The 15,985-nt window shown below is 45.5% G+C and overlaps 2 protein-coding genes across 5 annotated transcripts in view; one reads left to right on the top strand and one right to left on the bottom strand.

The window, feature by feature from the left end:
• Positions 1–1,571: 1,571 nt before the first annotated feature.
• Trmt5 (tRNA methyltransferase 5) lies at positions 1,572–11,418 on the bottom strand. 3 transcript variants are annotated; one of them, XM_041658824.1, is made up of 5 exons: positions 11,282–11,418; positions 9,211–9,866; positions 7,365–7,489; positions 5,503–6,154; positions 1,572–5,159 (listed from the first exon to the last, which is right to left on the bottom strand). In XM_041658824.1, the coding sequence occupies exons 1-5, from the start codon at positions 11,284–11,286 to the stop codon at positions 5,080–5,082; spliced, it is 1,518 nt and encodes a 505-aa protein (XP_041514758.1). In that variant the 5' UTR covers positions 11,287–11,418; the 3' UTR covers positions 1,572–5,079. The 3 variants fall into 3 exon arrangements, with proteins under 3 accessions (XP_041514758.1, XP_041514759.1, XP_041514760.1); XM_041658825.1 differs by having other exon boundaries at positions 5,615–6,154; XM_041658826.1 differs by lacking the exon at positions 11,282–11,418 and adding an exon at positions 11,084–11,163.
• Positions 11,419–11,496: 78 nt separating this feature from the next.
• Slc38a6 (solute carrier family 38 member 6) overlaps positions 11,497–15,985 on the top strand; it is a 62,276-nt gene continuing 57,787 nt past the window's right edge. Inside the window, exons 1-2 of one of the 2 annotated variants that reach the window (XM_041658786.1) lie at positions 11,497–11,643; positions 12,971–13,101. In XM_041658786.1, coding sequence (XP_041514720.1) covers positions 11,536–11,643; positions 12,971–13,101 — 239 coding nt within the window. In that variant the 5' untranslated portion in view covers positions 11,497–11,535. The remainder of the gene's footprint in view (positions 11,644–12,970; positions 13,102–15,985) is intronic. The other variant, XM_041658787.1, reaches the window with a different exon arrangement.

Below are 15,985 nucleotides of genomic sequence, written 5' to 3'. Positions count from 1 at the left end.
ACAATTCCCTCGGCCCTTGTAACACATACCCCAAAATACAGAACTTCTAAAAGACATCAAGTCCCAAGTCTTTATGAAGTTAATTTCTGAGGTTATTCAGTATTCCAGAGTAATATTTAAGGCTGGTTCTTCTGGTTGAGAAAAATTTGCATTGGATCAAAAGCTAAAACTGATAACCTCGAGGGCCAGTGAAGTGCGGCAGGTAAAGGTTTCTGCCTCGGAAGCCTGATGCCTTGAGTTCACTCTCCAGAAATCACATACAGGTAGGAAAAACCAAATGCATGAAGCTATCCTCTGACCCCCACAAGTGTTCCATGGCACGTGCGCACACACACAAACACACACAATTTTTAAAAACTGTATTCTTTTAAATTACGAACTTTACTCTTGATACACAAATTAGGTGGCACAAGTCAGCCGCAAATGCTGACAAAACTCAACGAACTGGAGGACTGTTAGTCACGAAAGCAGATGAGGGTTCCCGATACAGCTCGCTCAGCCACGTCTGAGAGGACTGTTAGTCACGAAAGCAGATGAGGGTTCCCGATACAGCTCGCTCAGCCACGTCTGAGAGGACTGTTAGTCACGAAAGCAGATGAGGGTTCCCGATACAGCTCGCTCAGCCACGTCTGAGAGGACTGTTAGTCACGAAAGCAGGTGAGGGTTCCCGATACAGCTCGCTCAGCCACGTCTGAGAGGACTGTTAGTCACGAAAGCAGATGAGGGTTCCCAGATACAGCTCGCTCAGCCAAGGACTGTTAGTCACGAAAGCAGATGAGGGTTCCCAGATACAGCTCGCTCAGCCACGTCTGAGAGGACTGTTAGTCACGAAAGCAGATGAGGGTTCCCAGATACAGCTCGCTCAGCCACGTCTGAGAGGACTGTTAGTCACGAAAGCAGATGAGGTTCCCAGATACAGCTCGCTCAGCCACGTCTGAGAGGACTGTTAGTCACGAAAGCAGATGAGGGTTCCCAGATACAGCTCGCTCAGCCACGTCTGAGAGGACTGTTAGTCACGAAAGCAGATGAGGGTTCCCGATACAGCTCGCTCAGCCACGTCTGAGAGGACTGTTAGTCACGAAAGCAGGTGAGGGTTCCCGATACAGCTCGCTCAGCCACGTCTGAGAGGACTGTTAGTCACGAAAGCAGATGAGGGTTCCCGATACAGCTCGCTCAGCCACGTCTGAGAGGACTGTTAGTCACGAAAGCAGATGAGGGTTCCAGATACAGCTCGCTCAGCCACGTCTGAGAGGACTGTTAGTCACGAAAGCAGGTGAGGGTTCCCGATACAGCTCGCTCAGCCACGTCTGAGAGGACTGTTAGTCACGAAAGCAGATGAGGGTTCCAGATACAGCTCGCTCAGCCACGTCTGAGAGGACTGTTAGTCACGAAAGCAGATGAGGTTCCCAGATACAGCTCGCTCAGCCACGTCTGAGAGGACTGTTAGTCACGAAAGCAGGTTAGGTTCCCAGATACAGCTCGCTCAGCCAAGGACTGTTAGTCACGAAAGCAGATGAGGGTTCCCAGATACAGCTCGCTCAGCCACGTCTGAGAGGACTGTTAGTCACGAAAGCAGATGAGGGTTCCCAGATACAGCTCGCTCAGCCACGTCTGAGAGGACTGTTAGTCACGAAAGCAGATGAGGTTCCCAGATACAGCTCGCTCAGCCACGTCTGAGAGGACTGTTAGTCACGAAAGCAGATGAGGGTTCCCAGATACAGCTCGCTCAGCCACGTCTGAGAGGACTGTTAGTCACGAAAGCAGATGAGGGTTCCCGATACAGCTCGCTCAGCCACGTCTGAGAGGACTGTTAGTCACGAAAGCAGGTGAGGGTTCCCGATACAGCTCGCTCAGCCACGTCTGAGAGGACTGTTAGTCACGAAAGCAGATGAGGGTTCCAGATACAGCTCGCTCAGCCACGTCTGAGAGGACTGTTAGTCACGAAAGCAGATGAGGGTTCCAGATACAGCTCGCTCAGCCACGTCTGAGAGGACTGTTAGTCACGAAAGCAGATGAGGGTTCCCAGATACAGCTCCCTCAGCCACGTCTGAGAGGACTGTTAGTCACGAAAGCAGATGAGGGTTCCCAGATACAGCTCGCTCAGCCACGTCTGAGAGGACTGTTAGTCACGAAAGCAGATGAGGGTTCCCAGATACAGCTCGCTCAGCCACGTCTGAGAGGACTGTTAGTCACGAAAGCAGATGAGGGTTCCCAGATACAGCTCCCTCAGCCACGTCTGAGAGGACTGTTAGTCACGAAAGCAGATGAGGGTTCCCAGATACAGCTCGCTCAGCCACGTCTGAGAGGACTGTTAGTCACGAAAGCAGATGAGGGTTCCAGATACAGCTCGCTCAGCCACGTCTGAGAGGACTGTTAGTCACGAAAGCAGATGAGGGTTCCCAGATACAGCTCGCTCAGCCACGTCTGAGAGGACTGTTAGTCACGAAAGCAGATGAGGGTTCCCAGATACAGCTCGCTCAGCCACGTCTGAGAGGACTGTTAGTCACGAAAGCAGATGAGGGTTCCCAGATACAGCTCGCTCAGCCACGTCTGAGAGGACTGTTAGTCACGAAAGCAGATGAGGTTCCCAGATACAGCTCGCTCAGCCACGTCTGAGAGGACTGTTAGTCACGAAAGCAGATGAGGGTTCCCAGATACAGCTCGCTCAGCCACGTCTGAGAGGACTGTTAGTCACGAAAGCAGATGAGGTTCCCAGATACAGCTCGCTCAGCCACGTCTGAGAGGACTGTTAGTCACGAAAGCAGATGAGGGTTCCCAGATACAGCTCGCTCAGCCACGTCTGAGAGGACTGTTAGTCACGAAAGCAGATGAGGTTCCCAGATACAGCTCGCTCAGCCACGTCTGAGAGGACTGTTAGTCACGAAAGCAGATGAGGTTCCCAGATACAGCTCGCTCAGCCACGTCTGAGAGGACTGTTAGTCACGAAAGCAGATGAGGGTTCCCAGATACAGCTCGCTCAGCCACGTCTGAGAGGACTGTTAGTCACGAAAGCAGATGAGGGTTCCCAGATACAGCTCGCTCAGCCACGTCTGAGAGGACTGTTAGTCACGAAAGCAGATGAGGGTTCCCAGATACAGCTCGCTCAGCCACGTCTGAGAGACCGCAGCCTTTTCACAAGGCACTTGCAGGATAACACAGTCAGCAGGTATAACCTTTAAACTCTGACACTCTCACGGGCTTTCTCCAACTAGGCCCTCTGCTCCACATACTTTAAAAAATCATTTATTAGAGACTTAGCAGATTCTGCTTTAGTTGTACATGATAGCGTGTTTTGAAGCTTCATTTTCATTTCCAGTTCCATGCAGAGAGCAGTCACGGTGGCTAATCTTTAGTTATTCCAAGCCTGGTCTCAAAGCTTCAAAGAACTGGGCAGTATTAGCAACATCTGTCAGCCCCTTCAAAGCCAGGGCAGAATTGTTCACCTTCTCAGTTGCTTACTGACAGTGCTCCCTCTGTTCTGAGCTGAACAACTGTTCTCGCCAGAGGCCAATCCTCTTAAACATGTTTATTTTCTCTGGACACAGTTCTTCAGTTGCTGCACTCAAAACACAATTCACTCAGGAAGAGTAAATGGCTTTCTTTAATTGGCTCAAAGTCATTTGGAGACTTAAAAGTAAGTTATAGCCTTATTTTTGTTTTATTTGCTACTCTGGCTGAGGTTTTTGAATTTTTGTGAATTATCTAAAAGTACAGACAGGCACTTGGTGTGGTAATAACAATGCATTTTCATTTTTTCTTCCTTCCTTTATCTCTCTCTCTCTCTCTTTCTCCCTTTCTTTCAGTCAAGGGTATAGATGCCTTGTTATCTAAGTGATATCAAAATGATTTATACCCCACTGAACTGTCAAAGCGTAACATCCCCAAGATCCATTTATCCTGATATATGAGTATGCACTACTTACAAAAAGAGGAAACTTGTGAAGCTGGGCTTGGTGACTCACCTGTAATCCTAGCACATGGGGGGAGGCTGAGGCAGGAGGGCTGTTGTGAGTTCAAGTCCACCCTGGGCTATACAGTGAATTCTGGGTCAGACTGAGCTATAATATGAGACTCTTGTCTCAAACAACAATGTGTAGCCTGGTTATGGACAGACCATTTGAAATGCTATCTGTTGAGACACAACCATGTCCCTAGGATCTGTAGCATGCCAAGCTGCAGTACGGCCATGAGTGTCACCTCGAGGTCTGTGTTGCAATTGTTCCACTCCGGTGTCGATCGTGAGCAGCTGTAGACAGTGTGAAAACGAACAGGGAGGGCAGGTGCCAATGGAACTTCATGCACCAAAACCCCAAACTCAAATTTCATGTAAGTTCCATGTCACAAAATATTTTTCAATCATGAAAATGTAAGAAAATCCTCATGCCATAGGCCATTATGCCACATGTGACTTGGCAGATGTAGTTTTCCTATTCCTCATCTAAATAATTTTGTGTTACTTTTATACTGCTAATTGGTAGTAGAGAAGTTGCATAAATCAATCACGTGTTTTCACTAATAACTACAATGTAGTTAAATGCTTCCCTAGTTAAGCAGAATATAGTCGCTCAATCTTTAAAAACTCTTTCCAAGGGACAGACGCTACTGAAAGTGCATTTATTTAATAAAAATAACTTGGATTAAATTTGTTATATGATTGAGACTAATGAGTTCATTTTATTCTGCATATGTGTGCACGCACGAGTGCCTTGACGCATGCGTGAGGTCAGAGGGAAACTTTCAGGAGTCTCTCCTTTCAAATGTTGGTTCCAGGGATCAAACTCAGGTCCCCAGGCTTGGCAGCAACTTCCTTTACCTTCTGAGCCATCTTCCATGCCCATACCAATTCTATTTGAAAACTATACTGGATAATGGTGGTGCGTGCCTGAAATTCCAACAACAGAACAGTCTATTATACAAGTTCAGCTTATTTTGGTTAAATTTTACTTTGGTAATGTTCCCTTTGTAAGAGCAAAACATAAGGGTTCAATAACAAATACCCAATATTTAAAGTTTACAAAATCATACAAATTGTACTTCTTCACAAAAAATTTACTGGGGAGATGTAGAAAAGTTTTCAAGCTAAGAATCTGATGTAATTTGTGGTTCTGAGAAGGAATTATCTGTCCTCTGCCGTTTCAGAGATGGCTCTTCAGAATTCTCTGTAACAGATTCAGAAAGCCCATTTTAGAGGATTTTTAGCAATTGAATAACAATTGAATTTAAAAAAATATTAAGATTTTTTTTTCTATTCAGTCAACTTCAAAAACATTGCTGTGGATTAATTATTTTAACAAAACAAACCCATTAGACTAAACCACATACCATGCTAAAACTTGAGGAACTCTAAACTAAGTGGCAAGGTGTCACACACAAAATGACTGAAGCTACTGTAATTTCCCCACTTCCAAATTCTCCACACGCACACGTGAATGTATGAGCAGGTGTGAGCCACACCCACCCACACCCCACAACACACAGCTCCAGTCTGAAGAACTTGCTCACCTAGACTCAGGGCCCGGTTCCCGTAGAGTGTCGCGGCAGGAATCTGGAAGGTGATGCACAGCATTTCCTTGTTAGGGGCCACATTTCTCACAAGGTGAACTGAACTACTCACCTCCAAGGAAATGCCTAACACAGCTCCAGCTTGCTGACAAACATCCTTAGCAGGATTGGCATCTTTGGAGAAACAGTAACAGTGCACTGTTGGGAGGTGCTCACTGCTGCACGGCTGCCCATCTAGGAGGGACTTGAAAACACTGAGAAACTCTATCGCCTTTGCGGGCAAGTTCATGACGATGTGGACAGAGGGTTTTGCTTCGGCTGACGGTCCGAGCCGAAGCATCAATTCTTCTCTGACTGGGCCCTGGAGGAAGTCTTTTCCATCCATGTTAAAGACTTTCACTTTTTGGTCAACTTTATTTAGTTTACAGTTGTGCAACAGCCATTTGTGAGACTCAGGATTGAGATCATTGGCAAATACGGTGCAGTTTTTCCTTGCTGCTGGAATGGCAAAGGGCCCAACCCCAGCAAAAACATCAAACAAGACATCTCCAGGATTGAGAAGTTCAGTGATCCGGCCGTGTTCTGTGGAAAGACGAGGATTCCAATAGACTTTGGAGAAATCAAACTCATACATGTAGTTGTTTTCTCGAACCTGAGAAGGGTAGCATGTTTTTAGTTAATCTCACAGGATTTAAAGTCTGTTCACTGAAACAGGATAGGTTATGTATGCACACATGAGAACACACATGTAAATGTTACTATCACAGGAACAAATAACTTCACTTAAAAACATTTTGATTGGAATCCTGGTGTTTATACCATTCCTGCGGCCAGTTAATATCTTGCATTCACCTTTTCCATGAGAAAAGTCAGCTCTCCAAAGCCAAATAGTTGTTCCCATCCTAAAGGGCCATAAGTTGATTCCAATTCCCATGAGGAATGCTGTAGAGAGGCCAACCAACTGGCTTATGTTAGCAGATGAAGGATGAAAACAGCATGAAGCATCTGAACCTCCCTCTCACAGAGCACTTCACGCAGCGAGCAAAGGGAGGAGATATGTTAGAATTTGAGGTATCTATGTTTTTAGATGACAATTACTGAAATTTTACAAATTTCATGTCTATAAATTAGATATTTTAAGCCCCTTGTTTTATGAACAAAGAATCAAAGACCAGAAAGTTCCTAAGTTGGACAAATCTGCTATGTCTTTCTTCTGTTTCCTGGGCCCTAATCTCATATTGGTATATTACCTTCTCCCCTCGGAGAAGCACCAGGTGCTTCTGGCCAGAGCTGGAAACATTTAAGTGTCTACCCCCCACACACACACCCCAACCTCCTCCCCACACCCCGTGCCCCAACTGCCCAGGAATAACCCGGCAGGTGGATGTCTCAAGAACGACTTTGTACACACAGTTCCGCAGTGTTTCTGTCACTGTCATGCACTGTCCATGGGCAATCCCTGCACTACAGAGAGCTAGGACTCTACTGATGGACTGCTCCACTAGCAAGATAGCAGGATTTAACGGAGTCCTCTGGAGAGAGCACACAAGTTGTGCAGTCTTTTTTTTTTTTTAATATTTATTTATTTTTTATGTATACAATATTCTGTCTGTGTGTATGCCTGCAGGCCAGAAGAGGGCATCAGACCCCATTACAGATGGTTGTGAGCCACCATGTGGTTGCTGGGAATTGAACTCAGGACCTTTGGAAGAGCAGGCAGTGCTCTTAACCACTGAGCCATCTCTCCAGCCCACGTTGTGCAGTCTTACACAGCACTTCAACCCTGGGTAGATGAACATGTGCTGCCTGGACTCCGAACACCAGCTGTCTGTTCACTCTGGGTTGGTGTTACGGCACAGTACCTTGGTCAGCATATTCTCCTCTCCAGACAACACCTCCATTTGGAAATTTCGGTATGTATTGTCAATATTGCTGGTTTTATTTACTGCAGAGGTGATTCCTGGGTTTTTGTCAATCATAACTTGACCTAAAAGTGAAAATTCATTGTATATACTGCTTATTGTTTGTGAAATTAAAATTAAAAATACTTAACAGAAATTAATTACATTTTCTTTTGGTTTACAAATAAAAACTGTACTTGGTGTGTATAATTTTGCCTACAATTCTAAAAAACAAAGAGATAAGCTAATGACTGACAGCCATAGTACAAAGAGTACGTATGGGCACCATTACAATATTTTTTGAGGACCTGTGGTCTTTTCGTCAACATTTCAAAATTATGTAAAAATCATTTCATAAGGAAAGAATTGCAGCTGTAAGTTAGTAAAATGTACTGAATATAAATTCGCTGGAATACAATGAGAATTTCAGAACTCAGAATATGGTAAGATAATGAAACAATGGCTTGCTTACTGTGTTCTGCTTTAAATATCTGATCTCAATTAAAAAATTTTTTTTGAGAATTTGTACAATGAGTTTTGAGGCTATTAACTCCCCTCCCCAACTCCTCCCAGATCCATCCTCCTCCCCTCCCCACCCAACTTTGTCCTTTTTTCCCCCATCCATCAAGTCCAAGTCCAGTTTGTGCTGCCCATAGTCACGGCTCTGTTGCCTTCCACTAACTTCTGAGACATAGAAGTTAATTTTAAATGAAATTAAAAACATTAAAAGTAATTCTAAAACTCCACAGCTAAAACTTAGGGCTTTGCACTTTATTTGGTAAGCCTGCTGAGCTGTATCTCAGGCCAGAGTGTTTTATTTTTAACACCCCGTATACTTTACATAAAACTAAAAAGCAAGAATGGGCACAGAATGCTGTGCATTGGGGTAGGCAGGTACTACATGAAAGCCCACATCTGACGCCGCACCTAGTCCCTACTCACTGCTGTGCAGGAGCAGAGATGCAGAAAAGCATCCTCAAGCCCTAACCATGCAAAACACTAAATACTGCATTTTAAAACTGAGAATAATCCCCACAAGATTTTTTTGGGGTTTTTTTTTTGGGGGGGGGGGGTGTTTTTTTTGAGATAGGGTTTCTCTGTAGCTTTGGAGCCTGTCCAGAAACTGGCTCTTGTAGACCAGGCTGGCCTCGAACTCACAGAGATCCACCTGCCTCTGCCTCCCGAGTGCTGGGATTAAAGGTGTGCACCACCACCACCTGGCCCCAAGTTTTGAAAATTACTATATTAAAAGAGTACTAATCTACAGAATGCATGGACACTGAGTATTTATATAAAATATAATTTTGATTAGTCTTCTGTCTAAAGAATAAAGGCCTTGGGTCTCCATGTAGCTACAATAGTAGAGTGTACATTACTTCCCAGCTTCTCGGGAACACTTAAAATGTTTTAAAGTGCTTCACATAAAGAGGAGGCTTAATTACCTGAATCAGCATATGAATGGCATGGTATATTTGACTCTAAAACACAGGAAGTTTTGAAACCTAGTGCTGAACATCATCCCAAAGGCCTAATGGCTTTTTGGACCGAAAGAATTATGTTCAATACAGAACAGAGCTTTTCTGTGATGGGAGACCCAAAGTCTATGCCAATCCTGTGACTACGGAGAAGATATATCCAAAATGCCCTTCAAAAACATGGGTGGTGCTTACAATCTGGCTTCAAATTAAAACAAAACTACCTTTCTTCTGTAAGTTAGCATTTTAAAATAGAAACTTAAGCACTGAAATCAGAACTAGTCTTTTCTTCTTCTTTTCTTAGAACATGAATCCGACTATAATACACCTACCAATCAAATGCTTGAACGGGAGCTGATGATCTCGGAGATTCAGGTGTGCAATGTGTCCAACCCTGCTGAACCCCGAGGTCACGTCTTGACCCTCGGGAAGCACAGCTCTCAAAATTTCCTCTGATTTAAAATTCTCGTAAGTTAGCTCCAAATTGTATTCGGACAGCTGTGGGTTGACAGCAAGTTCTTCTAAAACACCGAGTTCTGCTTTCTCAAAGGAATCAACGGTCAGCATTTTGAAGGGATCCAACATGATCAGTCTAGTATCACCATCATTAGGGTCTTCAATGACACGCTTTATGCCCGGACGCTGCAGAGCCACCCTCTTGAGGGCTCGCATCAACCTGTTGACTACTTCTTTTCTCACTTTGAGCACTGGGATGGACACCGTCTTTTTAAAAGCTGTTCTATCAAGTTCTGTCATTCCTCGCACCTCAGAGGGTGGGGAAAATAGTTCAGTATCTCTCACACTTGCTTCTGTTTCTGGCATGGCTGAGAATCCTTGTCTTTGACCCAACCACAAAATGCTAGGTGCTTTCCTAAGCCTCGGTACCAACGTCCTCCTTGTCAATGCAGACAGAGATACTGATTCACTGGGGTGACACCGTGCTCCTTGCAGAAGTCTTCTTGAGAATCCGAATGGCTTCCATAAGATTCTAGGAAGATTTAAAAAACACCATCAAACTACCTATGACGACATTCACAGAGGCTTTCGAGAATGAAAACATAAATTCTCTTTCAAATCACCTGCTAAGAGCTAAGAGAAAGCTAGAATGGCATGGGAAGACAGACTCTCCTGCTGGACGGTACAATCTTTGTCATTGGTTAAACAACAAATTTCCATCTTCAGTCCTCTTGCCCTTGTAACAGAAGGACTAGTTGTCCAGCAACCTCCTACACTCAATGACCTCATTCACAATTTCTATGGAACACATATAGAATTGTGTTAAAGCTGAGAAAAGGGCACCTCTAAATGAAATGGCTACAACAGATGATGCCACCAATGGCAAAACTTCCTAGGATATTCTTATGGGCTGTTGTATCAGAAGCTATATTATGAAGTTTGTTTGTAAGCTAGGGAGTAAGTCAACCACCCAAAGTTATGTGGCTGTAAGCGGTTCAGCGAGGCTTAAGAGGCGGCTTGCCTAGCGTGCATGAAGCCTTGGGGTCTATCCCCAGCCTCACTTATATCATGGTGGTGCCTGCCTGTAATCTCAGCAATAGAGAGGCAGGAAGACTAAAAGTTCAAGGCCAGCATTTGAGACCAAGTTCAAAAAACAAAATCCTTGCTCAAGAATGACCTTAAGAGCTGGGGACACAGCTCAGCTAGAAGAGTGTCTGCCTAGTATGCACACACAAACCCATGGGCTTTCAGCATTGCAGGCCTCTGATTCCAATACTCCACTCAGAAGGGAAGGCAGGAGGCTCGGCAACCGTCCAGGTCAGTCTGGATAAGTGAGATGTCCTCCCCTTCCACATGACCTCAGTATATTGCCAGGACGTCATTCATACTGTACTGCCACGTGTCTTGCCTATAAGGAAAGGCTTCGGTATTTTGAATGTCGAGGCTCGACCGGGTGTTTGAAGCACACTATTAATTATTCACTTCATCTTTTAAAATACCAAACCAGTGGCAAAGGGTACCGTCAGAGATCCCTATAATATAAAGCAATGAAGTTTAGGTTTATACTAGTACTTAATGAACTACACTGACAGCGAGTAATTCTAGGTGTCCATTTATCATTAGAAAATGTGAAGAAAGACTCATGAAAAGATTTTTGGTACTGGGATCCTAATATTGGGCATCACTCATGCTAGGCAATCGTTCAACCACTGGGCTATACCCCAATCCTCACCAAGGGTCTTGGCTTACTTAGCAGCCGGTTGACCAAGAAGATAAACGGCCTGGTGGTTTTTCCGCCTCCTTGGGCGGGAGATGAGAGCACGAGTTCTGCCGCTGGCTGACCGTCAGGTCTTTCGTATAACCCGGGACACGGAGGACCCCTCATCAGCCTCACCTTCCCAAGGCCAGCGTCATCGAGGCCGGCTAGGGACCAGAACCCTCACTCACCTCATGCTCTGGTGCAGATCAGAAATGGGTCTTCAAAGCGAGGGCGTGCTCTCGGCGACGTCATCACTGTTGGCCGCAGAGGGAGCGTAAAGTCAGGTCTCGTGGACGGACTAGCTCCACTCTTCCCGGCCGCGGTGAGCTACGGGAACCCGGAAGGGCCAGGCCCGTAACTCCGCCCCTGACGCGACTCAGCGGGGCGAGTGGGGCCGGGCCAGAGGATCGCTGATGGACTTGGTAGTCGGGAGCGGGGAAGCATGCAGGCGTCTCAGGGCAGCATCCAAGCCCAGCCGGGATGGTACGTCTCTGCCCAGCAGCCCGAGGAGGCGGCGGCTGCGGAAGAGTGGAGCCCGTTGCTAAGCAACGTAAGTGGGCTCCGCTAGCAGCGCGGGGCTGGTGCGCCGCGGCATCCTTCAGAGCTTGCTAGAAGAGTTCTGGACTGGAGGTTGGGGGGAGGGGATGGACCCCAGGGTGGGACTCGAACCACTGACCCCAGCCGAGTTTGGAATGTGCTAGCAGCTTGGCGCCCTGAGTCGAGAGTGGGGCTTGGGACACCAGCGGGATGAGCTAGGACTTGGTGACTCACAGTTGTTTTGTATCTTTGTAGCCTTTCAGTTTCCTCTAGTCTTGTGAGATCTTTACAGTAATCGAGAGATTTCTTTTCTGGACTTAATCATGCGGGCGAAGGGAAAGGTGAGCGGAAGGCACTTTAATACCGAAGTCCACGAGAGTAAAAACGAGGAGAGGGATCTGTTAATATGCACATAGTTCGTCCTTAACCTCAAGCAGATGTAGTACACTGTGTGTGCCCCAAGGTCCCAGCCCCCTCTAAGGTGCTGAAGGTCCAGCCCAGGGCCTTGGGCATGCTAGACAACCTAACCCAGAACTGCTTTTCAGTCCTGGGGCTCCACGTTTCAACTGAATCCTTGGACTGTGACAGTTGATAGTTTGCTTCTGTTGTCCCTGTGATGATCCGTGCTGGGCAGACTTAATTCACTAGGTATATAAATAAAAGGTTAGTTTTGCAGCCCTAGGACTTGGGGAGGAACAGTTACGGACAGCAGCTCCAAGCTGACACTGGGATTCTTCAGGAGTCACGTGAGCTAAGGCCTCTTCCTTTCCTCAGTCTCCACCCTCTGCTTCCCTTATCTTAATCTCTTGAATTCAAGTCACTAGAAAGGCCACGGCTCCTAGGAAAGCCAGCCTGGGCCCTGTACTGGAGGAGGTAATTTTTCTGGGAGACTAGGTTCCTCGAGTTGCACCAGTAGGTGAAAAGGAAAGGACCAAGTGCTGTATCCAAATCTGCTTTCTATTGGTGTGACAGTGACAAAGGCCATGAGCAAAAGCAACTTGGGGAACAACGGGTTTATTCCATTTTACAACTACAGCCGTCATGAAGAGAAACCAGGGCAGGAACGAGGAGGTGGAAACCACCCAAAGTGGGTCATGCCATTCCATATCAGGAAAATGGTCCCCATAGGCTTGCCTACAGGCTAGTCTAATGAGGGATCCTCTCAACTGAGGTTTCCTCTTCCCAGATGACTCTCGCTTGTGTTACACAACAGAAGAGCTAACCCTGTCCTGGTTAGCTAGTTAGTCCTACACACAGATCCTCAGGCTTGTATATCAGCTCCGTAATTTGACAGTGGTGTTTCGACAGACTTTTAAAGTAGTTAAATTGTATGTTTACAGGAACCTCACCGGCAGGCATCCCCAGGTGTTTCCTTTGGTTTCTCAGTCTTTAATGTGATGAACGCCATCATGGGAAGTGGCATCCTTGGCTTGGCTTATGTGATGGCTAATACCGGTATCCTTGGATTTAGGTGAGGCCCGTTTTCTTAGTTTATTATCACTTTATTTATTTAGACAAAGAATCTTGATTCCAGAAGATTACTGGTCTACCACTTCTAGTTGGGTTATTTCTGAGGCTTTAACATTGTTTTGTTACCCTTGTACCTAACTAAGCTGTGGTTTGGAGGAATGCTACCTACCATCATTCACCGCTTGAGGGATGTGTGTTCTTGTGAGACCATCAAGATGGGAGTCAGAGACTGACTCATAAGACAGCGCAGGCCTTGGTTGGAAAATGACCCACTGAGGGGGGCTCTGGCGTAAGAATCAGAGTCTATTGGCTTATGGGCTAGAGTAGTTAGTTATAGACCACAAAATGGAAAGGAGGAAGGCCACTGAAAATCTCCCCTTTATGGCAGGTAGTTGCTAGGGGTCGCTAGGGAAGTAAGGTGAGCAGTGAGAAGGGCACGTGCTAGGTAAGCAGCTTTCCTAGTCACCCGTTCCTAGGGTCCATAGGGCACAGAGGGTGAGCATCTAGACAAACAGGTTACTTCAGTTCTCAGAACCTAGTGGCTTTAGCTTGGAAATTGTCATTGTTTAACCAAAATAGAGGAGTTTTACCAAATGGAGTAACCATTGCTAGCAGTTCTGCATTGTAGCAGTAGCCGGATTCATTGTTGGCAAAGCCGCCCACACTGTCTGGTGCCACCTGTGGCCCCTGGGCTAAAGGCATGCAGTGTGATGTCTTCTGCACGCTAGTGACGTCAGGGCGTTTGTGCCTCTCGCTGCACAAGAGATTTAGTGACAGAAGAGTGTCGCTCCTGAGCAGGACACGACTGTGAGAGGGACTGCAGGACTTTGTTTGGTTTTTGTTGTTTTGTTTGTTTGTTTTTTATATTTTTATTTTTTTTTTATTTTGAGACAGGGTTTCCCTGTGTAGCTTTTGCCGTCCTGGAAGTCAGACTGTGAATCAGCCTGACCTCGAACTCAAAAGGAGTACACTACCACTGCCTGGTTGGCAGACTGGTTTTAAGGGACTGGTTTTGTTTTGTTTTCAACTTTTTGATTCTTGTTATAACAGCTTAAAATACAAACATGTTATTTACCATATAAATTCAATTTTCCTTCCTGTCCTTATTCTATTAGCTTTTAAAAAATTTAATCTACTCTTATTTTCATATTTTACTTTTTAAACTTTTTCTTTAAAACTAAGACACGAAAACACTCACTCCCTGCGAGCCAGGACCATCCCTGTCATTCCCCAATTTTTCCCCTGGGAGGTCTTCAGGGCAGTGCACACCTGAAGCTCTCCGGTGCCCAACAGGCCTTTTCTGAAGGACAGGAAGGACGAGTCCGAGACCGTTTTCCAGTTAACATCGCCCTGTAACAAGAAGGAACATGCTACACACCTATAATCCTGGTAGTTGGGAGGCAGAGACAAGAAGATCAGGAATTCAGGGTCTTCCTCAGCCACATAAGTTCAAGGCCAGCCTAAGCTACAGGAGGCCCGGCCTCAAAAAACGAACAAACAAACTGACAGCAATGACAACAAAAGTGTACTCTAAAATCATGATTTTAAACAATACGGTATAGTAGTATAATAAATGCATGGTTAATTATATCATTTGATTATTTACTTGGTGAATACTCTGTACTAGATGTAAAAGCATGTACTGTACTTTTCACCATGGTTGTGAGTGATATGTTGCACTATGACCCAAGGACAGCCATGGTATCACTGAGACCCCATTGCTAACCCAGCCATCATTATGCAGTCCAGGGGGTCATGCTGACTTTCATTAACTAAAAATGTGGCTGAGATTTAAAAAAAAAAAAAAACCACTTGATTTATATTCATTTTTAATTTTTTTTTTTTTTTTTTTTTTTTGAGACAGGGTTTCTCTGTGGCTTTGGAGCCTGTCCTGGAACTAGCTCTGTAGACCAGGCTGGTCTCGAACTCACAGAGATCCGCCTGCCTCTGCCTCCCAAGTGCTGGGATTAAAGGCGGGCGCCACCATCGCCCGGCTCTCATTTTTAATTTTACAAAACCTCACATCCAAGTTAATTTATGTCAGGTTGTCCAGTGTGAAGCAAAACTTGTCAGTCGTGCAAATTAATAGCAATTTTTAAAGTGCAAATAAACTATTCCTCTTCTTTTCTCCCACTGCTTCTTTGATGTTCTGGAGCCTGGCATATATTCTGTGCCTACCTTCAAGAGTTGGCTATGCGTCAGTGTCATTGCCTTTTCTATTGCTGTGAGTAGACACCATGACCAAGGCAGCTTATAAAAGAAAGCATTTAACTGGGGACTTGGCTTATAGAGTCGAAGGGTTATCCATTACCATCATGCTGGGGAGTGTGGCTGGTAGCACAGGCAGGCATGGCGCTGGAGCAGTAACTGAGAGCTTACATCCTATCCACAGAGGCACTGGGCAAACACACCTCCCAATCCTTCCTAATTTGATCACCAACTACCATAAGCCTAAGGGGCCATTCTCTTGCAAACCACCACGGCCAGCCAGCTAGCCCCATAGTTTTCTGGCTGGTGTTCATATAGTGCTTTGTATATTCATTGTTCTACGGTCACTTGCTGGTCTTGGTTCTGCAAGTTCATCTCTGCTCTAAACTTTTTGGAACCGGATCTCGGACCGAGCATCTAGCACCAGGTTCCTTTTGCAATTTTTGTCATTGGACGCCAACTTAAAATGCAAGGTCTTATTTCATTTCCTCCCCTTTTTCCAGGTTTCTCGATAAGCAAATCAGCTTTTAAGTAGCCCACTTCTCTTTTGTTGTGGGATGTTTTCAAAAGCTTTGACAGTTTTAAAAACTACACGGGACATATTAGCAACTCATAATCAGAGAGCCTCTTTGAAAACTTCATGTTTTTTATGATGAGTCCTAGATGCAGGTGAACAG

The sequence above is a fragment of the Microtus oregoni genome, unplaced genomic scaffold, assembly GCF_018167655.1.
Source record: "Microtus oregoni isolate MIOR12 unplaced genomic scaffold, Mior012 000009F_ref0000495, whole genome shotgun sequence".
NCBI lineage: Eukaryota > Metazoa > Chordata > Mammalia > Rodentia > Cricetidae > Microtus > Microtus oregoni.
Note: the sequence above shows the minus strand (reverse complement) of the source record. Positions and strands in the feature narration are given on the sequence as shown.